The 26,124-nt window shown below is 46.0% G+C and overlaps 1 protein-coding gene and 2 non-coding genes across 3 annotated transcripts; 2 read left to right on the forward strand and 1 right to left on the reverse strand.

The window, feature by feature from the left end:
* The first annotated feature begins 430 nt into the window (after nt 1-430).
* TRNAI-AAU (transfer RNA isoleucine (anticodon AAU)) lies at nt 431-504 on the forward strand. The gene has a single exon. It is a non-coding gene; the product is annotated as a tRNA-Ile (tRNA).
* Nucleotides 505-821: 317 nt separating this feature from the next.
* On the forward strand, nt 822-893 carry TRNAD-GUC (transfer RNA aspartic acid (anticodon GUC)). Its single transcript has one exon. It is a non-coding gene; the product is annotated as a tRNA-Asp (tRNA).
* A 445-nt stretch (nt 894-1,338) lies between these two features.
* LOC134562518 (oxygen-dependent coproporphyrinogen-III oxidase, mitochondrial-like) lies at nt 1,339-9,163 on the reverse strand. Its single transcript, XM_063419947.1, has 7 exons — nt 8,730-9,163; nt 8,495-8,638; nt 7,658-7,768; nt 7,118-7,259; nt 4,869-5,087; nt 3,718-3,822; nt 1,339-1,846 (listed from the first exon to the last, which is right to left on the reverse strand). The coding sequence occupies exons 1-7, from the start codon at nt 9,130-9,132 to the stop codon at nt 1,759-1,761; spliced, it is 1,212 nt and encodes a 403-aa protein (XP_063276017.1). The 5' UTR covers nt 9,133-9,163; the 3' UTR covers nt 1,339-1,758.
* Between the last annotated feature and the right edge of the window lie 16,961 nt (nt 9,164-26,124).

The following is a 26,124-nucleotide window of genomic DNA, read 5'->3' on the forward strand; positions in this document are numbered from 1 at the left end:
GTTCTGCAGCTAATTAAATAATTATTTTTTGTGGACTGCCCACTTTTTTCCAAGGCCCAGCATGTCACTGGTAAATGACGCCTTTTCAATTTGGAAGTCTTTATTCTAAAAACCCTTCTTGTTGTGCTGCACCGCCGGGGGTGCGCGTCCGTGTGCGGGGTGCAGCCTCGCCGAGCCGCTCCGTGCCGCCGGGAGGAGGGAGCAGGCAGAGCAAAACGAAAGATCTGAAAGTCTCGATTTTTCAGGAATGCTCGTCCCTCCAGTTAGTGCCCTTGCTGCCCTACCACGGCTGCATGAAACAACTCGCCGAGGCAGTGTCTAGGAAGAGCGCTTGCGGTAATGCTGCGGAGCGGCGCTCGGCAGCAGCTGCACCCGCGGCACGTCCGCGGGAGCAGCTCAGCTCCTGCAGTCTGTACCATTGCCATAGATTGGCCGGTTAGCTCAGTTGGTTAGAGCGTGGTGCTAATAACGCCAAGGTCGCGGGTTCGATCCCCGTACGGGCCACTTGCTTTTTTTTTTTCTTTTTCCCTTGGAGATGCGCAGATCGCTGACTTAGCAAAATATCACTTTGTTTTGTTTTAGGGGTGGAAGGGTAACACCAGCGTAACAGGGGAAGGGTAACAGGGAAAAGAACATGGTACCCCCCAACAGGAAGCTTGACTTGGGCAGTCATGGGGGCACAGCGAGTGAGTGCCGGGCCAGCGCCTCTCCTCACCCTGCCCGGGCCCAGGGCCAAGCCGGCCGTCACCAGCACGCCAGGAGCCTGCAGCAGCGGAGCTGGGAGCACCTGGCGGCAGGCAGAAAACGGTTCGGTATCCAAGTCCTCGTTAGTATAGTGGTTAGTATCCCCGCCTGTCACGCGGGAGACCGGGGTTCGATTCCCCGACGGGGAGATGGTGTTTCTTTTTTCCTCGAGCAGAGGGAAATGCAATCCCCCTCTCCTTGCTTTTCGCTTACGGGTCCTCAGCGCAGTTTGTGCTAGGAGACAATCAGCACAAAGCTGAGACGAGCGTGAAGGCAGAGGTGGATGCCTTAGCGCAGCACGCAGCAGTGTCCTGATCCACCGCTGCCCGCCCACCTGGCCCAAACACCATTGCTCTGCTGGTGTGATCGAAGCACACATGGCTCAGTGCTTCATTTTCTCCTCAGACACCCATCCTTCTGTTCTCATGAGGTAACACTGCCACCTCAACCCGCATTCTCCCACATAATGGTCACTATCTACTTATGCTGCTGCAGCACATCTCCAACCATTTCCCCAGCTCTACAACCAACAAGACATCATCAAAATGCATAAGTACCACCTTTTCCACACCTTCCCAAAAGCACAGTCTGAGGTTTAATATAATGCCAAATATTCCCTTTATTCTTTTAAAAAAATTTTTTAAGCATCCCAAAATTCTGTAAGGGTAAGCAGTGCCATTTAGGCACAGATAATGCCTTCATTTCCCTGAACATATCACAGTAGTTTGCCATTTTGCAGTCATCTAAAGCATGCAGAGTAGCCCTGTCAGGCCTTCACCAGTCCTTCACAAGGCAACAGCGACAGGGGGAAAACGTTAGCCCATCAATCTAAAAGAAGGAGTTCACGCATTTGCAAGTTCTAACAAGTCTACAGCATAATTAAGGCACGAGGTAAGAGTATAAATGGACACACTGAAACACCACGCCACAGCAGTTTGAATGGGCTGGTTTGCAGGCGTTCCTGTTCGCTCAGAACAGCTCAGTGGAAGCAATCCATCTTCTTCAGGACCCGTGTCAGTGCACCCAGTCTTTGGGATTCCGCAGAACCTCCAAGATTTCTGCTTCTTTGGAGCTCTCGGGTGGGTTGTGCATGTACTCCCACCTGCAAGGAGAGGGGAAACTCGCTCAGACAGCCCAGCTGGCAGCCACTTCTCCTGCACCAGGCTGTATTTGGACTGGAGTTGCCTGTTCTAAGGATGCAAAGCTACATACACAGTTGATACTCTTGGCTCAGGTGACAGACATGGTTACAAATCACAATAATCAGAAAAAAACAAATAATAACACCACCAGGGTAGATGGGAGAAATGCTAGCTTCATCTTTTTACCAACTTTTGAAAAACCTGGAAGGACAAGGAGAAAGGAAGGAGCAGTGCCCCATTCCCCACAAGGCATGCAGGTTTATTTGCAAAAATCCTTTAATAGTCTTTTGTCACACACTAGTATCACAATGAAGATGAGCAAAAAAAGGAACCCACAGAATTTTGACAGTGACACAAGACCTTTTTCCAGAATCTGGACTGGAGGCTCTACGAGTCTTTGATCGATCTTGGTTTTAAAAACAAAAGTGGTGAAAGGTCCCTTTTTTTCATTGAAAAGGTAATTGAAAGAGGCACAACAGAGAAAAGGAGAGTGTCAGCAGTCACAGAGATTGGTGCATCCTCCTCCTATTTTCCCCCCAAGGAATGACCCATTCATGCTGTGAAGTGAGCTGGTCACATTGATGAAAAAGACCAAACCCAGACAATGCCAGGAATTAAAACACGGGACATGCTACACCACCACGTCAGGGACACGTCAGGTACTGTCAGTGGGATGAAGATACACAGGGAGAACAGCACTGCCTTCACTGTTACAGAGCAGCAGGCAGCTTTCCTAGCAGAGGAAGGTCACCAGTGAACTTCATGGGATTCGAGATAGGATCTGCACTACCCACTATACCCAAAAGGAACCTGAAAGTGGGAATAAATAGTGGATGACCAAATCTGCTGGTGTCACAAGTGTAAGCAAGATGGGTTAAAATCTAAAAGGAGAGTTAAAAACAGTATTTAGCCAAGCAACTGAACAATAAAATGGCAGGTGAAATTCACTGTTGATTGATGTGATGGACACAAAAAAGTTGCATATAGATTGAGTTAAATTTTCTTGTCCAGAAAAGACCTTGGCATTGTAACAGTTCTCTGAAAAACCCACCTCAATGCTGAACAGCTGTCAAAAACACAAACAAAATATTAAGATTGTGAAAGGAATAATGAATTGAAACATTGCTATGCCTCTGTGAGTCAGCAGCACACCTTCATCTTGCATACTGATGTGTAGCTTACACTGTCTGTTCCTTGTCCCTAGTTCAGAAAGGGTAAAGAAAAAATAAACCTAGAGAAAGTGGCAAAAGTATGAAACAGAAACTCTACAAAAGACTAAAAAGGGCAGCAGATCTGAGCCTGGAAAACCAACAACGAAAAACCCCAGAAGCCTGTAAAATAAAACTGTTATGGAGAAAATGAACAGGAAGAAAATCACGTTAGTCAGTGAAAAGTCAGATGAAGTCATCAGGTTCAAGTACAAAACAAAGAGGTACTTTCTCATACAACACACAGATAAAGTGTGGAGCTCCTTGCCACACATTTGGCAGGATTGCCAGAAGCCCTCCTGGTTTCCAAGGGCTACTAAAGAAAAAACAATGGTGTGAGGACAAGAAATCTGTCAAGAGGAACTAAGCACAAAAACCAGGGTTTTTTTGCCAGAAAATCTCTATGCCACACACTACTGGCAACTAGGTGAGTACATGAGAGAAGCATCTGCATTTGCAGAACACAGAACTGTACTTGTCCAGCTCTTGTATTGGGCATGAACTCACCCCTGTTAAGAGACTGGGCACCAGGAGAGACCTCTGATCTAATGCTACAAAGTATTCTACTAAGAACAGTAAACAGTAAACCCCAGTACTGCAACCCCGCATAACTACACCCTTACCTTGCAGTCAGTGGCAGAGACATAAGAATGCTTTCGATTCTTGATCCTGGTGTCAGGAGGCCAAACTTAGTACCTCTGTCATAAACCAAGTTGAACTCTACATACCTGTGGGAACGAAGAAATGCAACAGAAAAAACTGAGTTTATTGGCAGAAGCTGGTTGTGCTTTCTTCAGCTGGCAGACCTCAAACAAAACCAGTCTGTCTTTCTGCTGAGTTGGGGTCAACTGTTCCTTAGCATCCTCTGCATAGGAATGCAGGTGTGACCTTGCCACTCCACAGAGCACAGTGAGAAGCAACCTCAGCGAAGAGACTAGAGCAGAGCAACTGTTCAGAGGAGAGCAGTCTGCAGACACCTGGGCTGTGCTGTACTCCTCCCAGGCCTCAGCCCTGCTGGCAAGATCGACGTCTACCTTGGCTATTCTCTAGTTAAACACAAAGCACGTGTAATTTCATTTCTTAATACACTCACACAATCACAGGACATGGAGAACAGAGTATAGCTGGATTGACCGATGTACTTAAGCTTTTGTAGCATTAACAGATGGTGACATTAACAAGCATCCTCCTAAGTCTTTTACAGTAACCTTGCACCATGCCAGAATAAAAAAAAACAATCCTCTGTATTAGTTTAGAGGAATCCTCAATACCTTTACAGAAATTTCAATGCCAAGATCAGATGGAATAAATACATATGTAAAGAACTGAAAGTACTCAAGTACCGTTATTTCCTCACATTGCTTAATAGGAAGCACCACTCCCTCGCTCTTAGCTCCTCACAAGACAGGGCACCCTATATCCAGTAGCTCTGGGCTGCAGGAGAGGGCAGGACTCAGGACACCAGGCACACCCACACCCCTTTGCCAGTCAGACAGCAGAAGCTTCTCTTGTTTTTTGAAGAAGTGGGAAAGTAACAGTGGTATTTTGTTGGGGATGCTTGTGTTGCAACATGGGAGAGTGGGCAACATCTTCTTTGTACCCTCTTTCACAATCTAGCATTGGATTTCAAAATTATTTCTATGCACAAAAATGCTGACATTCTTGGTGAGCTTTTTTGGCCCACCCAGCCTGTAACCATAAAGAACCAGCTCAATTTTTTTTCTTGCCAGCACAGTCCACCTCCTGTGTATCCTTTTGTACCTCCGGTACTCACCGTCCTCTCCGAAGCTGTTGCCATAGCTTTTCCTCTGGGGTAAAGGAGTCATGGCAGTGCTTCTTCACAATGGGAATGTAACAAGGCACAACAGCTTTGGCACAACTCTTTACAAACTGGAACACCTCCTCCTTGGAGGGGGAGTCCATATCATCAAAGAATATGCCTCCAATCCCTCTTCGCTCGCCACGGTGCTTGATATAGAAGTAGTCATCACACCTGGAAGAAGCACCAGATGGTTACTAATATGGTCCAGAGTATTCAAAGGCATGAACAGAACTCCAAAGAGCTGCGTGCTACAGGACAGAACCAGTGAACTACTGACCACAAGTCATTTCTGCAGGGCTGGGTGCCCCACGGTTTCCCTGACTGCCCAGAGCCAGGGCGGTGCAGCATCACCTGGGAAGCGCTCCTGTGTCACTTGCAGTAAAAGCTCTGATTAAATGATCTCTGTACAGCTACACATGACCACAAAGTCGCTGAACACCATGGCAGGCTGATCCAATCCACCTCCTCTACCTACTCGGAACAGGGACATCTGATGTCAAAACTTTCAAAACTAAGGGCTCTTGACAGATTCCATTCCCAGCATTATATGTAGTTCCCAAATTATTTGGACAGCTTTTATATGCATCCAAACTTGGAAGAAAATTTATTCTCCTTGCCATTCAAGTAAAACAATTTTCTTCATCTAAACAAAAGTAAGCTAACTTCCAAAGACCAGCTAAGAAAGCAACTGTCACGGCACTCTTCCTTGGAAAAAGGTTTTCTAATAGTTCAAACTTGGAAGATTGAGTCATTCTAGCAGTGGCTTTTCATGAGTCACGTTTAAGTTTATAAATGACTAAGGGGAACTTATCCTGAAAACAACTAATCTCTTTTATTTACGGGGATTACTTAGTTGTGAAATTACTGTAGCTTAAATGACTTAGCCCTATCTTTCTTATAATTCCTTGCTTTGGCGTGCAAGTCTTCACATGGAGCAGAAAGCAAATGGAAGTAGGAAACAGAAACCATCAACATCAAGAGAACCTGGCCTCTCTTTAGGACTAGTTTTCCATACAGGACCAGTTTTCCATATATCCACAATCGTTCTCATCATCATATATGGCATGGCCATAACAAGAGAGACATGGAGATGTAACAGATAACCCACACTATTTTTTTATTCACTGGGATGATCAGTGGTTTTTGTTTTATGATAGCAGGAAGAGTTTGGAAAAAACACCCAGTCAGAAACATAAAAGAGAATAAGCCTGACAAAAATCTTACACCTAGATCAGGCAGACAATGTGGTAAATGTAGTAACGTTTCTCTTTAGCAAAGTGGGAAAAAGTCTCCTACCCCCTGCAGCTGGCATCGCTAACCGACTTAGACTGCAAAGAACCTGATCATTAAAGCAGGTTCTCTAAACTACCATGCAAAAAAATCCTCAGTCAGCAAGACTGTAATCTCAAGGCTCTAAGATGTGTCTCTCTACTAAGTGGTTGCCACCCAAAGTATAACACTCCCTTTATCTCCTGTCCTCAGGCAAGACCTATTAGCTTACAAAAGGGTACCCCCACCTTCCTCATACACAGCTTGTGGCAGATAGGATTATCAGACACAAAGCACCAAGCTCCCACTTAACAGTGGAAGATCCCATCACTTGTATTGCTCAGCTCAAGAACATTCAAAGTTTGCCTCTTAGAAAATGTGCGTTTGAACTCCCACTGAATGTGTCACCACAGAAAAAAATACCGCTTCATCAAATTATGAAGCTTCCACATTAAGGACAAGGTCCTTTACTTACCTGAAAATTAGGGGGGAAAAAAAACGGCCATGAAGGCCAGACTGAAGGCAGAAAAACAGAGGTGGGATTTTCAGAACTAGGATGGCCCAAGAGCTCACACTGAATCATGCACATCCGCATGAGTTTGCTGTAAACAGAATTTGTGCAAGTCCACCAGGCAGAAGTCTTGTCCTAGTTTAACACCAGAGGCTAAAAGGAATTTGAAGTTGCCTTGCTAAGTCAGCTTGGTTTTTCTTTGGGCTACAGACCTACGATCCCAGTTGTCAGCCCTCTGATTTGAAAAATCCAGGTTTATGTAAGCAGGATATTTCTTTAGACAATGTTCCCAGTACACTTCTGACTTTTCCTTAGGGCTTTCTGCTACTTTTCACAAGGCAGCAGAACCTCCAGTTCCCAGCATACACTTAACTGCCAGTGCTGCTCTCTGCTCCCCCCAGGCACGCCTTCCCTCACGTACCATTTCTTGTACTTGGGGTACAGCTTCAGATCATGCTTGTCACAGGCTTCTTTCAGAGTCTTGTGAAAATGAACGGCGTCTTCTTCATTCAGGTAAGTTGGAGTGAGGTCAGTCCCGCCACCAAACCACCACTGTTTATTTCCTACAGCAGAGGCAAGCAGCAACATTTTTCTTTTAAACTTCTGAACGGCAACTTGTTGCTAGTGCTTCACCTAGAACTAAAAACTAATTTCACAATACAAAAACAAAATGATTTTTCAGTGGTGTTCCTACACGTCACTTCCTTTCACTTCAACAGTGAAAGAAAGATGTGACTACAAGGTAGTGCAATGATCAGTGACTTCAGGAAAAGATCAAACAAACTTCAACGTAGTAAAAACCATTTTGGACCACTGGTCCTGACTATAGGGTACCAGTTTCTTGACACAGCTGGGAGCAAACTCACACTGGTTCTTGATCTCTTACCCCAGCCATGCATTCACACTTCCTTTGGGCAGAGTCAGATATTTCATACATTTCTTGATTGATTAGAATTCTTACCATCTGCTTCTTCAATTTCAAAGTATCTGTAGTTGAAGTGCATGGTTGGAACATGAGGATTCTTTGGATGGATAACAGAGCTCACTCCCATGGCACAAAAAGGCAGCTTCCCTAGATAAAAAGAGGTACACACAGGGAAAGCCCTTCAGTTGTTCAATAAACTTCATTTGTTTTCATTTAGGAACATCACTATTTTCCCTTAGGCTCCAGGCTACAACAGGAAAATGTCTCACGTTGGGTCATCATATTTATTAATCAGTGGGCAAGTTACTTCACCTCCATACACTTCTGGGCACCTAACTCCACTCCTTCTTTGGTATTTGTTCTAAAATGTGACAGTACTTTGGAGCACGCACTAGATGAAGACCACTTAAAACAAAAGGACTGCTAAGGCTTTTTACCACCCCCAGTCCTCACAATTATCCTTTGCTACACAAACGTGTGCTGCCTTCCCTTTAGCCTTCAGGTTTTGTTGGTTTTCTCCCTCCACCTCTCTGGTGCTGTTTCACTGTTTCACAATTCCTGCTTCCCTGTTGTGCCACAGCATCATTACTGAGAAACCACCTGTGCCTACAATACATTCCTTACAGCAGCAACACCGAGGGAGAAGCACTCCCGTACTTGGCTTTCTAGGGATAGAAGAGTCCACCTGTCAGGCTTACTGATTAGAAATCTTTATCATACACTGAAAACCTTTTGAGCTTTGCTCTGTCTGGTCTTCTTCATGTTCTGCTCAAAGGCCAGGTTGCTTTCAGAGTACCTGCAGAGTACCTGTACCATTCACGGGAATGCTCAGGTGAACACGTCCCGGTTCCCTATCCCTGCTTCTCGCCTTACCGTCCTTGGCCTTCAGAGTCTTCCCCCTGCTCCGCATCTGCCGCGCTGCCTCCTCGGACAGGAGCCCGGACACGACGGACACGTTCACCCCCGCCTTCTCGAACACCTCGCCATCCTGCAGCACGCAGCTGATGCCGCCTCCGCCTGCCAAAGCCAAGCTCCGGGTCAGGGTCACCGAGGGATGACCGTGCCCGGGGTGCCGGTGTCCGCGGTCTCCCCCGCCGCTCCCCCGTACCTTCCTTCCTTTCCCAGCTGTCGACGGTGAAGGAGGCGCCAGGGTCCAGGGCGGCCAGGGCGCGACACACCTCCGCCTGCGTCTCCATGATGAGCACCTCCATGCGGCTCCGCAGCTCCCGCCGCCGCCGCCGCAGCTCCCGCAGCCCGCTCACCGGCGGCGCCATGAACCGCTGCCGCAGCTCCTTCTCCTCCTCGTCCTCCCGGGCCGCCGCCACCGCGGCTTGCCGTCGCCACAGCCCCAGCGCCAGCCCCAGCCCGCCCAGCGCCCCCGCGGCCGCCACCGCGGCCCGCCGCGCCCCCCGGGCCGCCGGTCCCGGCGGCGCGGAGCCCAGCGCCCGGGCAAAGGCGAGGGCGGGGAGGCCGCGGACAGCCCCGCGGAACAGGCGCGCTGCCGCCGCCATGACCGGCACCGGCACCGCAGAGCCCGCGGGGCGGGGAGGAGCGGAGCGGGGCCGGGCCGGGGCGGGGCCGCGCCGGGTATGAACGTGTGTGTGCACACGGAACCGATGAGCGGGGAAATACCTCTGAGATCTTCCAGTCCGGTCTGTCATTTATCACCACATTGTCAGCTGGACCGCGGGGCACTAACGGGCACGTCCAGTCTGTCTTTAAACACTCCAAGGACAGTGCCTCCCTGGGCGGTCCAATTCAATGTCTAATAACCCTTTTTGGGAAGAAAATCTTCCTAATGTCAACCTAAACCGCCCCTGGCACAGCTTTGTCCTCTCTCCGTCGCTGGTTGCCCGGAAAAGAGTGATCCCCACCTGGCTACAAACTCCTGCTAGGTAGTTGTAGAGAGTGATAAGGTCTCCCCTGAGCCTCCTTTTCTTCAGGCTGAACAAGGCCTGCTCCCTGAGCCTCTCCTGCTAAGACTTATGCTCCAGACCCTGATGCAGCTCCATTGTTCTTCCTTGGACCTGCTGCAGCACCTGAATGGCCTTCCTGAATTGAGGAGCCCTGAACTGGACACAGGAGTTGAGATGTGGCCTCACCAGTGCTGAGCACAGAGGAGGAATCACTTCCCTCGTCCTGCTGGTCACACTAGTTCTGAAACAGGCCAGAATGCCATTGGCACACAGCTGGCTCCTACATGTCTGTACAGGAAAGCCCATCCACACCGGGTGCTGTGAAAGGCTGCAAGCATCCCATAACCCTGGGATCTGGATCTGGGCTGCGCACTGCGTGTGGGTGCCGCGACAGGGAGAGGCATCGATGGATGCAGCACTCAGGTGCACACCTCGCCTGGTGCAGCTTTGGCAGTGGGGCTGTGCTGTCCTTGCACCTATAAAACATCTCTGCATACTGTGTACGAATAACCTGGTTTTCCTGATGCAACTACGTGTGACTGCAGAGTCATTCAGCAGCCCGGCGGAATGGGGAGACCTCGTTGAACCAATTGGACACTGAACCAGTCAGGAGAAAAGCCACAATCAAAAGGGGACAGGATGAAAGCTAGCTCAAGGGCTCTTGGAGAACTCAGGGAAGACTGAGGAAAAGGGTCTTGGAAGCTGCAGCACAACTACACTCATAAAAATCTATGTGCACGAAGAATCTATGTGGGAAAAGGGATCCGTAAGTACTGCGTGGTTGGGCAGTGACCAAGTGTGAATGAGACGTGATATTATCATAAAGCGATTGTCACTGCGACCGCAGTTCCATCCTCCCGCAAGGGAAACTAGTTAAAGGAGAATCAGTTGGAAAACTTATTTTCGTGTGAAGTCCAAACCTTGGAGGGCCGGAAGTCGGTCACAGGAAGGCTAGAAGGGAAGGTAAGTTCTTAGGAATTCGGGAACTGGTAAACCTTTTAGTCTAGGACCAGGCAGGTCTGGGAAAAGAAAAGAAAAGTAGAGAGCTCATTACCAGGCAAAAATCCCACAGATCAGTCCCCTGCAGGGTTAGTAGTCTGGTAATACCAGATAAGAATCGGGCAAAATACGGTACTGGTTTAAATTTAGGTGTTTGTGTAAGTAAGAAGATGGAACTTTGCTTAAAATCAAGGGAATAGAATGATAGTTGGCAGAATTGCAGTAGCCCCCAGAAGAAATGGGACAGAGAAAAAGTAAAGTTCGGAGAAAAACCTTGGAAAAGTCCGCCGAGGAGCTGAAAGGTGGTATTTCTGAAATCCCATGGGGCAACCCTTTGGGATGGTTGTTAGAACATTGGGAGGAATGCCCCGTAAGGAGAAAAAAGTCCAAGGAGAAGATGATTCATTATTGTGTAGAAATCTGGGGAAGAGAGGAAATAAGGATCATGTAATTTGGCCCATGTTTGGTACATTCACGAAGTGGCCGTGTAGAGCCTTGTGCGTTTATGTAGCTGGTAAACAGTCATGGGATGAGGGGCATGAATTCACCAGGATATGGAAAAAAAGCAGATATCAGACTCTTCCTGATAAAAATTAAAAACCCCGTCAAATCCCAGGGTGACATGTGGGAACCCCTAGACAATCTCTCACCACCATATCTAATGCATTTTCCCCAGCCTGTGCAAGCTCAGCCCCCCCCGGCACCCCCAGGATCCCCACCTCAAGCCTCGCAGGCGGCTCAAGCTCCTCTGCTGGTAGCCTCGGCACCGCTGCCTGAGCACCAACTCCCACAGGCGGGATTTCAGCCTCAGCCCATGCCCCCTTCCCAGCCCCAAGAACTCCCGCCCCGAGAACACCCACCTCCCCAGCTGGATCCGGCATCCCTTCCCAGCCCCAGCTCCCCCACACACCAAAGCTTACCAAAAACAGCCTCTATCCCACCAGCTAGGAGGACACGGTGAAGATTAAATAGGTGAGGAAGATAGTGAAAATGAAGAAGATAGGCACAATCTTCTCCCATTAAGGGAAGTGCCAACCGCCCCAGGAATTATCGGATACATGAATGTGCCGATTAATACTGGAGATGTAAGAGCCTTTAAGAAGGAAATGGGAAAACTAAAGGATGATCCTTTGGGGGTCTCAGATAGACTTGATGAATTCCTAGGTACAAGTATTATTCCTAGGAAGACATTACGGCAATTTTAAGATCATTGTTTAATAATGAGGAAAGAGAAATGATGAGACAAGCTGGAATGCGAGAATAGGAACGCCAGAATCCCCAAGGTACGCCAGGAGAACTGAAGTGGCCAAACCAGAGACCAGGGTGGAATGCTCAGACAGAGGAAGGTCAGCGAAATATGATAGACTTCAGAAAGATAGTAATTCAAGGTATAAGGGAGGTGGTGCCGAGGGGACAAAACATCAGTAAGGTATTCGGGGAATGCCAAGGGAATGATGAAACGCCTTCAGAATGGTTAGACAGATTAAGGAAAAGCCTGCAGGTATACTTGGGGACAGATCCTAGTTCTCCCATAGGGGAGATATTGTTAAGAACTCAATTCGTAGCAAAATCATGGGAAGACACACGGAGGAAGCTTGAAAAGGTGGAGAATTGGCAGGAAAAAGGGTTACAAGAACTGATTAGAGAGGCCCAGAAAATCTATATGAGAAGGGATGAAGAGAAGCAAAAGATACAAGCAAGGGTGCTAGTTGCAGCTGTCAGGGAAGTGGAGAAGCAGGAACACTCCCATGATTCTGGGAAATCAGGGAAAGATGGCACCCAGAAGAGGCAGTCGCCCCTGCCAAGAAGGGACTCCGGTAACCAGAGGGAGACGCCCGAATGTTTTTACTGTAAGAAAAGGGGACACTTGAAACGGGACTGCAAGAAAAGGATAAAAGATGAAAAGGTGTTCCAGGAGGACTAGGGATGTTGGAGGCTTTTCATTTTGGGGTCTAGAACATCTAAAGAGCCTTTGATAAAACTAAAAATACGACCCCAAAAGGAGGAAATATCCTTCCTGGTTGACTCAGGGGCCGAGCGTTCCATGGTCCAGAGATTACCAAAAGGGTGCACAAAAAGCAAAGACACCATGATGGTAATAGGGGCTAAAGGAGAGCCCTTTAAGGTTCCAGTTATTAAAGATGTAGAAATAGAGTTAGAGACCAACATGTGTTTAGGGAATATGTTGTTAGTAGAGGAGGCAGATTATAATTTGTGAGGAAGAGATTTGATTATAGCTCTGGGAATAAATTTGATAGTACAAGAACAAGACTTAATAGTAAGCCTGTACAGATTAACCGAAGAGGATGAAAATAAAATAGACCCCAAATTCTGGCATACCCAAGGAGAGGGTGGGAGGTTGGAAATGGAGCCTATTCCCATAGAAATACAGAGGCCAGAGGATAGAATTAGAATTAAACAATAGCCCATTTCTATGGAAGGAAAAAAGGGATTAAAACCTGTGACTGATGAATTAGTGAAAAGGGGAATTCTAGACCCATGCCTATTGAGGCATAACACTCCGATTTTAGCAGTACGAAAAACTGATGGAAGCTATAGATTAGTCCAAGATCTAAGGGCCGTGAACCAAAGAACAAAAACAAGTTTCCTGTAGTTGTCAATCCATACATCCTCTTGAACCAAATTTCCCCTTAAGACACCTAGTATAGTGTAATAGATCTGTAAGATGCTTTTTGGACTTGTCCATTAGCCGAAGACAGCCAGGATTATTTTGCCTTTCAGTGGGAGGACTCTGAGACAAATAGGAAGCAACAGTCCAGGTGGACATCCTTGCCCCAGGGGTTTACTGATTTCCCCAGCCTGTTTGGGCAAGCACTAGGGCAATTATGAAGTCAGTTTGTACCAACAGAAGGAACCAAATTTTTGCGGTATGTTGATGACCTATTAATAGCTGGTCCCAGGGAGGAAGACGTGAAGGCAAGCACAATAGCGTTATTAGATTTCTTAGGAAAGAAAGGATTAAAGGTATCAAAATCAAAATTGCATTTCACCGAACAGGAGGTCAGGTACCTAGGGCACTGGATCACAAAAGGGAAAAAGAAGCTGGACCCTGACAGAGTAGCAGGAATTATTGCAGTACCTCCTCCACGGTCAAAAAGGGAAGTCAGGCAGCTGCTGGGACTTTTGGGGTACTGCAGACAGTGGATCGAGGGGTATAGTGAGAAAGTGAAATTTTTATATGAGAAATTAACTACAGATAGAATAAAATGGACAGAGCAAGATGAAGCAAGATATGGAGAATTAAAAGAAACACTTATAGCGGCTCCAGTGTTGAGCCTTCCTGATGTGAAGAAGCAGTTCCAGTTGTTCGTAGATGTCAGTAATCATACAGCACATGGGGTACTAACACAGGATTGGGCCAGAACCAGGAAACCGGTGGGGTATGTATCAAAACCCCTAGACCCCGTGAGCTGAGGCTGGCCCACCTGCTTACACGCAATAGTTGCAGTGGCACTATTAGCAGAAGAGGCTAAGAAGGTCACCTTTGGAGCACCATTGGTGGTATATACTCCACACAACATAAGGAGTATTTTGCAACAAAAAGTGGGCAAGTGGCTCACTGATGCTAGACTTCTGAAATACGAGGCTATATTGATTCATTCACCTGATTTGGAGTTACGGACAGCCGCTGTTCAAAATCCCACACAGTTTTTGTTTGGTGAAGCATTACGAGAGTGTAGTCATAATTGTACAGAGGTGGTGGAGCTGCAGACAAAGATAAGACAGGATTTGGAAGAAGAGGAATTGGAGGGCAGGGAGAAATGGTTTGTAGATAGATCAGCAAGGGTTATAGAAGGCAGAAGAAAGTCAGGGTATGCGATAGTGGATGGAAAGTCAGGAGAAATAACAGAATCAGGACCTCTAAGTGCCGGTTCGTCACCACAAGCTTGTGAATTGTATGCAGTTTTACAGGCACTTAAGAGATTAAAAGGGAGGAGAGAGACAATTTTTACTGATTCCAAATGTGCCTTCTGGGTAGTCCACACATTTGGAAAAATCTGGGAAGAACGAGGATTAGTCAGCACTCAAGGGAGAGGGTTGGTCCATGAAGAATTAATAAGACAAATTCTAGAAGCAATAAGGGAACCTGAGGCCATTTCCATTGTACATGTGAAGGGGCATCAAGTAGGAATGCAATTTCGAATTTGGGGAAATAATTTGGCAGAGAGAGAAGCTAAGAAGGCAGCACTCCTAGTGATAAACACTCCGGAAGTCAGAGAGGATAACACCCAGGAATATCCCTCCCGTCCTTCCTCAAAGGAAATTGAAGGATATAAGAGAATAGGAGGCAAGTGGGAAGAAGGAAAATGGAGATTGCCTGATGGGAGAGAACTATTGTCCAGAGATTATACAAGGAAGATCCTAAACAGGCTCCACCAGCAGACCCATTGGGGGGCACAAGCACTGGCAGAACAGTTTTTAAAGTTTTTTGGGTGTAAGGGAATTTATGAGTTAGCCAAACAAGAGGTACGGGGGTGTATGATATGCCAAAGAATAAATTGGACCAGGTCTCGTCAGACTCAATCAGGAGGCCGGCCTTTGGCATATCGTCCATTTGGAAGGATTCAAGTAGATTTCACTCAACTACCCAAAGTAGGGAGGTATAAATTTCTGCTAGTAATGGTAGACCAACTAACACATTGGGTAGAAGCCTTTCCTAGTTCCAGGGCTACGGCTCAGACAGTGTTAAGGATATTGTTAGAGGAAATTATCCCTTGATATGGTATAATAGACCATATAGACACAGATCAAGGGACTCATTTTACACTGGGCAATTGGCAGATGCCTTAGGGATCCGCTGGGACTATCATATGCCATGGCACCCTCAGAGCTCAGAGCAGGTAGAATGGATGAAGCAGACACTAAAAGCACAGTTGTCAAAATCAATGTTGGAAACTAGAATGTCCTGGGTTAAGTGCCTTCCTTTAGCCCTGCTAAATATAAGAACTATGCCCCACTCTGAGAGTGTATTATCACCCTTTGAAATGCTATATGAAATGCCATACAAGCATGGAATGCCAGTTGGACAACCCAGCATAGAAGACAGCCAAATTCAGCCGTATTTGATAGCAATAAATAAGAACCTGCAGGAGCTAACAAAGAAGAGAGTAACAATGCAAAGCACCCCTTTGGGGTTTGCCATACACAAAATACAACCAGAAGACGAGGTGTTGGTTAAAGCCCAGAGAGAAGTCTCTCTTACTCCACATTGGGAAGGTCCCTTTCTTGTCCTTGAACCACAGACACGGCAGTTCGAACAGCTGGAAAGGGCTGGACACACACTTCTCAGGTGAAGAAGATCGAAAGACGAGAGGAGAAGCCCAAGTGGAAAGTAACCTCTTCCCCAGGAGACCTGAAGATAAAACTTTGCCAGCGCGATAAATGACTGATGAAAGCATGATAAGTTGTTTAAAAGCAGGATGTCCATGTTATCCATGTATTAATTTTGAATGTGGTTATTGTCGTGAAATCTGGGTTGTACATTGCAGAAGGGGATATAGACCTAGGGGTCTGTGTACTAAGTGTCTGAAAACAGAGCAAAATCTGACTAGCCGTATCTTAGTGCTCACTACAAACTTGGGTTTACTGGAGTTAGATTCTTACGAGTGGCTTCTTTTACATCAAAAAGGGATAAGGGGAAAATTGGACTTGAGAGCACAAGTCCTAGCAGTCGAGTGCCAAAGGACTAATAAGGCACCCTGTAACGCCGTTCCAGTGAAGTTATCAAGGTTATCTCCTTTAAGAGGAGGTATGCAGCTCCGTCCAATTATGGAACCCCTGAAGAATACCCCTGCTGCCAAGAAGATGGATTACCTTGCCGCTGGTTGCAACCCGGTGGGCACAGGCATAGGCAGAGGAGTACACCTATGAGGAATTCTGATGATCCTGAGCCTAGTCATGTGCCAGATGGTTGGCCTGCCTTTGGAGAATCAGCTCAGCGCTGAGGGGCAGAGTTCCGTAAATGAATGTGAACCGTGCTTTAAACTGTCCTGAAGGGGCAGACAGTTACTAAGACTATGGCATACCAAGCCCAGTATAATTGCCGACATGACGAAGAAAACGGGTACTGTACGTATCATGGCACTTGATTTAGAATGTGTCAGTTGGAAGGGGAAATATTTTGCCACGACCCAAGAGCGATGCCTAAGAACAAGCAGCCAGGTTTGCCACCTAAGTGGGGAAAAACTTTAACCCATGCTCTATACAAATGAGATGCTGAATGGATACGTAGTATCCCTATTTGTAACCGGTGCAATTGTACAGTGTGGATTTGAGATAGAAAGGAATCCACATTTGTAGCATATTTTCAAAGAAATAAGTTGTGTTATGACAAGGATCAGTTAGAGATGTGTGTAATGAACGGGAAGATTGACTGGGTGGGGAAGAATCTTAAATATGATAAGCTATCCCTCAAGAATGAGCCTATAATGCTAGATCTCCTAAGAGATGATGATGAGAGAACATGCTTGAAATTTGAAGAAACTTTTTGCTTTTCGAAAAATGGAGAAGGGATGGATCAGAAAGTAAAATAAAACAGGTAGCTCAGGAATTAAAGAGGCAGGAGTCAGAAGCAAGAAAGAAAAGGATGGAGCAAGAAAGGCTAAAAACATTGAGTGAGCAATATGTGCAGCTAGAGAAGCAGTACAGTGATTTGGGATTACCTGCTTCAAACAAAAATTTATTCATAGATTTAATGCAAGATATCACGACCGAATCGGGTTTATCTAATTGCTGGATCTGTGGAGGACTGAAGTCCGCTGAAAAAAGGCCTTGGAAAGGTGAGAGCTTAACTCCAGAGCAGCTTCTCAAGTGAGACAATACTCAAATATCCAAAACAATGCCATGACCTGAGGGATGGGTTTTAGATCAAAGAATAATTGGAATACTTTGCATTAGCAGAGAGGGAGGAGAATTTACCTAAGTAGTGGGGTATACTCCCTGTATATCCACTCTAGCTGTAAATTTGAATAACAAAACCAAGGTCTGGCAACCTGAACCTCCCATGGGATATTGAAGTCGAGAAAAAGAGAAAAATTGCAAGTGGATTGACCAAGTTGGGTTATGTTAGCACAAAGGCTCTGGAGCCAACCCTTACCAATCTTTGGAGAATTTGAGGGGTGACTGCAAAGAGCCAGGGACCATAAATATTGAATGGAAAGCCCCTGGTGGAATATACTGGATATGTGGTAAGAAAGCTTACAGTGAATTGCCACGCAGGTGGAAAGGCTCTTGTACTTTAGGAATGATTCGGCCCTCCTTCTTCACACTACCTAGGTCTGAGAGTAGTCTATTAGGAGCACCGCTGTATGAAGCCCTGAACAGGGAGAAAAGGGAATTAAAGAAAGAACTCCCAAGCACAGGTGGGAATCAAAAATGGGGAAACGAGGACTGGCCCGCAGAAAGGGTAATAGAATACTATGGCCCTGCGACCTGGGCCCAGGATGGAAGCTGGGGATACCGAACCCCAATCTATCTGCTAAACAGACTCATAAGATTAAAGGCAGTGGTGGAAATCGTATCAAACCACATCTCGGATGCTCTCGAATTATTGGCCAAACAACACGCCCAGATGCAGGTTTTCAAAATCGAATAGCATTGGACTACCTATTGGCTGAAGAAGGAGGAGTCTGTGGGAAATTTCTTGAGTCCGAGTCTTGGGTTCTTCTCCCCAAGATTCGGTGGTAAAGTGTCATTTACCCTCTGAAACACCTCGCGCCAGAGGCAGAAGAAGAGTCAGGAGTCGCCATCTCAGGCTTTCCAAGGTTGTTTATTCTTTCATATCTCATAGTTTTTCCTGTGCTCTGCAGAAGTTCCTACTGCAGCAGAGAACTCGTGGCGACTCCTCCTGACTGGGAGGGTCTTGACTTCTTATACTACATGTTATGTGTCTGTTATTTACAACTAATTACCAGTGCCTACCACCTATGCTAGACAGGTCACATCTACTCTAAACCAATCTCTTGTTATCCAGCACTGCAGAAGATGGAGGGCAAGAACAAGAAGGAAGAAGATTAGGTCCACACCCAGATTCCTCCGTCTTGGCTCTTCAGCCTCCATTCTAAAAAATCCCAAATTCTACTTCTTCACCCTGTGATAAACTAATTACTACTCATTTCACACTCTTGAGATTTGTAATTTCTCCTGGGCTCTGGGCTCTGTGCTCTGTGCCAAGGTTTCCAACCCGCCTGTACAGGTTCCAAACCTCCTGCCAGGGTCCCAGACCCTCCAGGGCAATCAGAGAGATGCCCTGGACTCAGACATCTCCCCCTTCTGTTTGCAGCAAAAACACCCCTTTTGAGAACTCCACATTGCCATCACAACTTGGATCATATTGTTCAACAGATCTTTTCCCTCTTGCTCTCTTATCAATGTCATGCTGGGTGTTAACAAAGAAAGTCTCCCATTGCTGCATGGACCACCCTTGACATCTGCAGGCATCACAGACTAAATTCTGTCTTCACAAATGAAAAAGATCCCTTGTGGCAATTGCATCGGAACCTGGCTCGATACTTTGTCCAACATCTCAGTGTAGTTACACCAAAATGATGCACTTTTACAAATCATGTGGTTTGGAGTGATGTCTATGATGTTATCTTTTTTGGGTCCTCCAGAAAAGGCCAAATTTTTTGCAAAATTTCATTTTTGCCGAACAAAAAAAATTTAATTACCGAGGTTTACAAAGAACCACAGAAAGGAATTTGAACATCCACTTCGTCCACTGGGTTGAAAATGAACTATGAAATTGCTGGAGGGATGTCCTCTGGGATCAGCTACCTGCTCAATCACCTGCCCACTAACAAACTTGTTATAAATGCCAGGACAATTTATTACCAAATTCAATAATTTGGTTTATTAAAAATTCAAATCACAAAATTTGGAATCAAATTACAGAATTTTAAGCAATAAGAAAAACAACACCCCACAATCAGCGACACTTACTTGACAGAATTTCTGCCGGGAAAAAATGAGCCAAGGGTGACCCAGAGACATGGACCCTGGCAGTCTGAGTCTCTAGCTGGGTTCACACCTTGCTCACCTAGAGGCTTAACTTAAATACCCTTAATTTCACCCTCGGCAGCTCTTCTCCCATTGTTTCCACTAAGCACTGGCCTTTAAGTTTGTTTATACTCAATTACTGAAAGAATCCCTTGGCCCATTCAAATGCTAATGTCCAGAGTTAGTCTTTGCTTTGAGTAATTTAACCGTCGTAGAAGTGTGTGATGATTCCTCTGCACGTAGCATTCGACTGGTGTAAGTCCTGGTAATTTTTGCTGCACGTAGGCAGGGGTAGGTTGATCAGTACTCATTGTCTCATCAGTGCCTCGTGTTCTCACCTTCTATTTTTGGACCAGGGAGATCAGGAGAGGTGCTTTACAGAAGTCCATGAAACGTGCAGGTTGAGCAGACACACATACCTTTATACAACATATTACAGCTTCCAGTCTATAATTATTTATAGAACATGAATTAAATAACCCTATTTTCCACAAACTCATCAAACATGTTGAAAAGAATTTCCCTGATCTTGAGTGTATCAAACAAAGTATGTTCAACTCTGATGCACTGGCCAGAGTTTCCCAACCATTCTCCCCTGATTGACTCACGGGCGAATCAGTATAACACCTGATTGTACTGCATGTTCAAAGGCCTCACTCTCTGTGGAAATCTCTGAAATGCAACACCACTCAGGTCCCAAAAGAAATCCAAGTACCAGAGCCCTTTGCGCACAGTCTTGACATCGACACCAACTCATGTTCGCGTGCTCATTTCTCTGCTTCCGGGGTCAGCGTCTGCATGCTGTTGACTTCGGCAGAGTTTCTCGTGCCTTGCTGACACTCATTTTCAGCTCCTGTGAAAACACAAGCACAACCCTCCCCCAAGCCTTCAATTTGAATGATCTCTCAATCCATCCTGGGTTTTTGCTTAAGACTAAAGGATTCTCTTCGAATTTCTCTTCAAGTTCCACTTGATGATCAGTGAAGTGGACTCTACAAAAGAACTTGCCAAAAGTTTAAAACATACTAAATTTTCCTCAACATTCAAAATTCCACTTAAAATTCCACTCAACATTCCCCCCCTCCCCTTTTGAACCGTGAAGGTTATTTCAATTTTTAGGAGATATAAAACATGACATGAACACTACAAAACATGAAAAAATACTTCAATGAAAAGAATGCACAACACAAAAAAAACATTCGGCATACTTATGAAAATGAAGCATAATTATCAAAACATTTTCCCACCACCTCAGAGATCGCAAACTGCTGAAACACTTTCCTTCAGTGAAGATCCTGATACCCTTTCCTGGGCAAGGTCATCAGGTTTCACCTCAAAGTTGATTCAGCTGTTATATTAATAGGATCAAATTGCCAAGTCAAGATAACTTGCATGTTATTTTTTGGCGCAGAAACCTCTGGGCTTTGTTGGCAAACAAGATCAGTCCAAGTTAAAATCAGGGTCTGGCCAGGACCCAAGCCTCAAGTTGGAGTGATGTTCTTTAATATATCCTTTAAATAAAACCTCTAACAACAATAAACACAAGATGCCCAAAACACAAAAAACTATCATACCATTTTTATTTAAAACTTAAAATGAAAAATTGATCAGATCACTCAGGAAGTCATCCTTTCTGAAACTTTTCCTGAAGACAGTTTAATGCCAGTTAGAACAATCACAGGATCAACAACAGATGGAAAATCATCCATGATACTTCATGTATCTCTCTCCGAGACCCTCTGAAAAATACTTAAAATTTAACAAACTGAAATGCAGTGCCTCTACTCAAACAAGAGGTACCAAAATAAACTCAAAATCTCATTCAAAAAAAATGCATAACACAATTTGAAAAAAAAAAAGAAACTTCAAAATGACATGCAGTCTGGAATACATTGTATAAAACATACAAAATTGACTACAAAAGAAACAAAGCACATATTCAAAATTAAATGTAAGATAAAATTCAAAATTGCACTTAACAACAAGACAAAATTCTTCAACAGCATTTACAAAATGCTTAAATAGCTAAAAAATAGAAAAATTCAAAAATGACAAATGCTTTTTTAAGACAACTGAGAAATCATATGAAAGACTCTGGAGGTCTTTGCTTGATCATTGTATAAATGTTTTCAGGTGTTTCAACCAATGGAATTTGCAAAATTGTTTTTTGTGCTGCATCTTTGATGTCTGCCAGCACCTGTAGTGGCAAGTCCCTAGCTTGAATTTCAGGTCTGTCATGTGGCATGTCCCCTGCCCCTTTCCTGCCCCTGTGGGGGAATGGGTAGTTGTGAATTTCCCAAATTTGGAGATGAGGATAACTGCAAATCTGTTTGGACAATCTGGGCTGCAGTGGGCTCCCCTTTCTCCTCACTTGGGACAAAACCTCCCCTCTGAGGAGTTTGAACTCCAATCAAATGATCTGGCTGATGACGAGAATGCGAAGGAGGAATCACTTCTAGTTCTAGGCTCTGCGGCATGAAAGAATCAACCACTGCTGTATTATAAAAAAGACTCTCAGAAAGAATCCGAGCTAGTGCTAAGAGGCCAGATACTGCCTCACCCTGCACAGCCCTATTATTTACATCATTGATCACATCCTGCCAAAAGGCTGGTTCAAGCAAATCAGAGATCTTGCGATGTGGATACAGATTGCAAACCCAAAGGAGCAGTTTCTCACTCCTGTGTTGAAACAGCTACCTGATGGGCAGTCAAGGTGCTCTGCAAAGCAGAGAACACATGATGCTTATCCTGGGAGATGACCCCTCCCATATTCCTAAATTTGACTGGCTCTTACACAGGCCTAAACCGGGCCACCACTCTCCTTTCAAATCCGGTCCGATCCTCTGCCGATCGCTGGCCAGCAGCTGATGGGGTGAAGGAGTCCAGGTGCCTTGGAGATCCATCTTGGGCCAAATTCAAGGGCAGTGTCTCCGTAGAGATCTTCCTATAGTTTTTTGAAGAGTTCAGCTTCTGGCTCATTGCGGTCAGAGGGTTGCCTGTGTGCCCACTGGGCCAGGCCTGCTGGCCCATGCCCACCCAGGGACACCAGTTCTGCTCCTCGAGATTTGGTGGTAAAGTGTCTTTTGCCCTTTGAAACACCTCGCGCCAGAGGCAGAAGAAGAGTCAGGAGTCGCCATCTCAGGCTTTCCAAGGTTGTTTATTCTTTCTTATCTCATAGTTTTTCCTGTGCTCTGCAGAAGTTCCTACTGCAGCAGAGAACTCATGGCGACTCCTCCTGACTGGGAGGGTCTTGACTTCTTATACTACATGTTATGTGTCTGTTATTTACAACTAATTACCAGTGCCTACCACCTATGCTAGACAGGTCACATCTACTCTAAACCAATCTCTTGTGACCCAGCACTGCAGAAGATGGAGGGCAAGAACAAGAAGGAAGAAGATTAGGTCCACACCCTGATTCCTCCGTCTTGGCTCTTCAGCCTCCATTCTAAAAAACCCCAAATTCTACTTTTTAAAACTGTGGTAAACTAACTACCACTCATTTCACACTCTTGAGATTTGTAATTCCTCCTGGGCTCTGTGCCAAGGTTTCCAACCCCCCTGTACAGGTTCCGAACCTCCTGCTCAGGTCCCAGACCCCTCCGCCAGCATCCCAGACCCTCCGGAGAGATCAGAGAGATGCCCTGAACTCCGACATCTGAGTGTTGTGTAGAGATTAATGACTATGGAGAAACTATAAAAGATCTTGCAGCAGAAATTAACAAAGTTGCACACGTTCCAGTTCAGAAATGGAATTCTATACTTCAGGCCCCATGGTAGGATCAACTGTTTGGAGAAGAAGCATGGTGGGAAAAGATAGGCTTCTTCATATTATGCTCCGTAGCTGGGATAATATTTTTGCCCAGCCTGATACCATGCTTCATTCATCTAATACATTCTGCAGTACAAGGCAAGCAAATAGCAGCACTGCCTACAGATTAAGAAATGGCCGCAGGAAAAGTGGGCCAAACTCCTTAAGTGCTTTAAAAAAGGAAGTTAAAGAAAGGAGAGGAAAAAAGTAAAGCAGCAGAGGTTTTAGCAAAATCTGAAGCACAGGCAAAAGAAGACAGGGACAACTATGAAGGATAGTCGTGCAGCATTATGGGATGACTATATGGATAGTTTCGAACTAGAATAAAATTATTTTGACAAGGGAAACTATTTAAGAAATACCTTGTGGTAATGCCACGTACACTAAAATACTGTTGGTATAAGGGTAACTTTGGTAGAAGTTGGGTAAACAGTGGATTGTTCTCCTGTGGGCAGACAGGGATAAAAGGAGGTCGAAAGCTGAAAATAAAAGAACACAAATTAATGTTTCAATATATAAGGGGAGGGATTGTGATATATGGTATGGAATAATTTGTGTTTGTGATCTATGGTATGAAATAATTTGTGTTTCATAAAATAGATGGTGAAAAGTCATTCAGGCTTGGGAATAAAAATGTGTTCCAGAATTGTGAACGCCCCTGCCAGGAACCCGGAAAAGGACCAACATTTGCAATAGAAAGAGGGGTGGCTCTGAAAAGAGATGGGCCCTCTTTGGAGATGGATCTGACAACGACCCAGTCATTAACACTCGGTGTGGATCTAACCTCCATCATCCACGGTGTACATCCCAATACCTGGTTCCCAGAAATTGAATCAAGTATTCATCTCTCCTCGGAAAACTATTCAACTGACCGGCAGCAAGGAAAAAGGCTACATGAATGTGAAAAAGAAACTGGAGCAACAAAAGAAGTATGAGGCAATACACTGTCCAGCCCAAAAACTGTATATAAACGGACTCCGCACAGACTGAATTTGTGAATAGAGGGAACTCTGGTGCGATAGAGGCCAAAGCTGAGGTTCACCCAGTGCTGACCCCAGGCTTGGCACTAATTTTTGCTTGTGGCTTTCTCGAAATTCTACACTGTAACTATCAATAAAATTCTTTATTGATATAATTGGCTAATCATTTATTACAGTGGTAAATGAAATAAAGGAGAGGAGCGCAGCTTAGCATTCATACTGACGGTTTGTGAAGGGAAGGGCTGGGAATTCGATGATGTCCTTTTCCTCAACAACTTTTTCACTGACTTAGAGGTATTTAATTCTGAAACATTTTCTGCATTTTTCTAATCAATGCCTTGATTTCACACGTGATCCATATTACCCATCCCTGAGGGAAGGGTTCCCATTCCTGTGTCCCAGCGCCTCGTGTCTGTCCCGGCGCTGGAAGCAGCAGCGGTGCCAGGGGGGGGCTGGCAGCTCTTGGGGGTCGCGGTGGGGAGTGGCGCTCTCACCTCACTCATCCTTAGGGAGTGCTGAGGATCCCCACCTCTCTTGTGGGAGACCGGGGTTCCTTTTCCTGATGGGGAGGCAGCCTTGCCTTTTATTCCTGCTTCATCCTCTTCCGTTCGCACCCCCGTACACGGCGTGGGCAGAAGGAGGGAGAGAAGGAAGGGTCGGGAATGGTTCCTGCAAAGCGTGGCGATTCGTTTCGGTGCTGCTGCTGCCCCGCCGGGGGTGTGCATCCGGGTGCATGGAACCGCTTCGTGCCACCAAGAATCGCCGCCCGCGCACTGGAGGAGGGAGCAGGCAGAGAAAAGCAAAAGATCTGAAACTCTCAATTTTTTAGGAATGCTCGTCTACCCAGTTAGTGCCCTTGCTGCTCTACCATGGCTCCATGAAACAACTCGCCGAGGCAGTGTCTAGGAAGACCGATCACAGTAATGCTGCAGAGCGGCGCTCGGCAGCAGCTGCACCTGTGACACATTCACGGGAGCATCTTGGGTCCTTGCCCTCAGTGTCCTTGGGACAAACCGGCCAGACAGTTCAGTTGGAGTGTGGTGCTAATAATGCCAAGGTCACAGGTTCGATCCCTGTACGGGCCAGTTTCCTTTTGTTTCCCTTGGAGGTCAGCAGATCGCTGACTCAGCAGAATATCACTTTGTTTTGTTTTAGGGGTGGAAGGCTAACATGGAACAGAACGTGGTACCCCCAACAGGAAGCTTGACTTGGGCAGTCATGGGGGGACAGCGAGTGCGTGCTGGGCCGGCTCCTCTCCTCACCCTTCCCGGGCCCGGGGCCAGGCCAGCTGTCACCAGCATGCCAGGAGCCCGCAGCAGCAGAGCTGGGAGACAACACTCATGTATCCAATTCCTTGTTATTATAGTGGTTAGTATCCCCACCTGTCACGCAGGATTCGATTCCCCAGCTGGGAGATGGTGTTCTTTTTTCCTCGAGCAGAGGGAAATACAACTCCCCTCCCCCTTGCTTTTCGCTTACGGGTCCTCAGCGCAGTTTGTGCTAGGAGACAATCAGCCCAAAGCTGAGACAAGCGTGAAGGCAGAGGTGGATGCCTTAGCGCAGCACGCAGCAGTGTCCTGATCCACCGCTGCCCTCCCACCTGGCCCAAACAGCATTGCTCTGCTGGTGTAATCGAAGCACACATGGCTCAGTGCTTCATTTTCTCCTCAGACACCCATCCTTCTGTTCTCATGAGGTAACACTGCCACCTCAACCCGCATTCTCCCACATAATGATCACTATCGAGTTATGCTGCTGCAGCAGATCTTCAACCATTTT

Source organism: Prinia subflava, chromosome 28 (genome assembly GCF_021018805.1).
Source record: "Prinia subflava isolate CZ2003 ecotype Zambia chromosome 28, Cam_Psub_1.2, whole genome shotgun sequence".
NCBI lineage: Eukaryota > Metazoa > Chordata > Aves > Passeriformes > Cisticolidae > Prinia > Prinia subflava.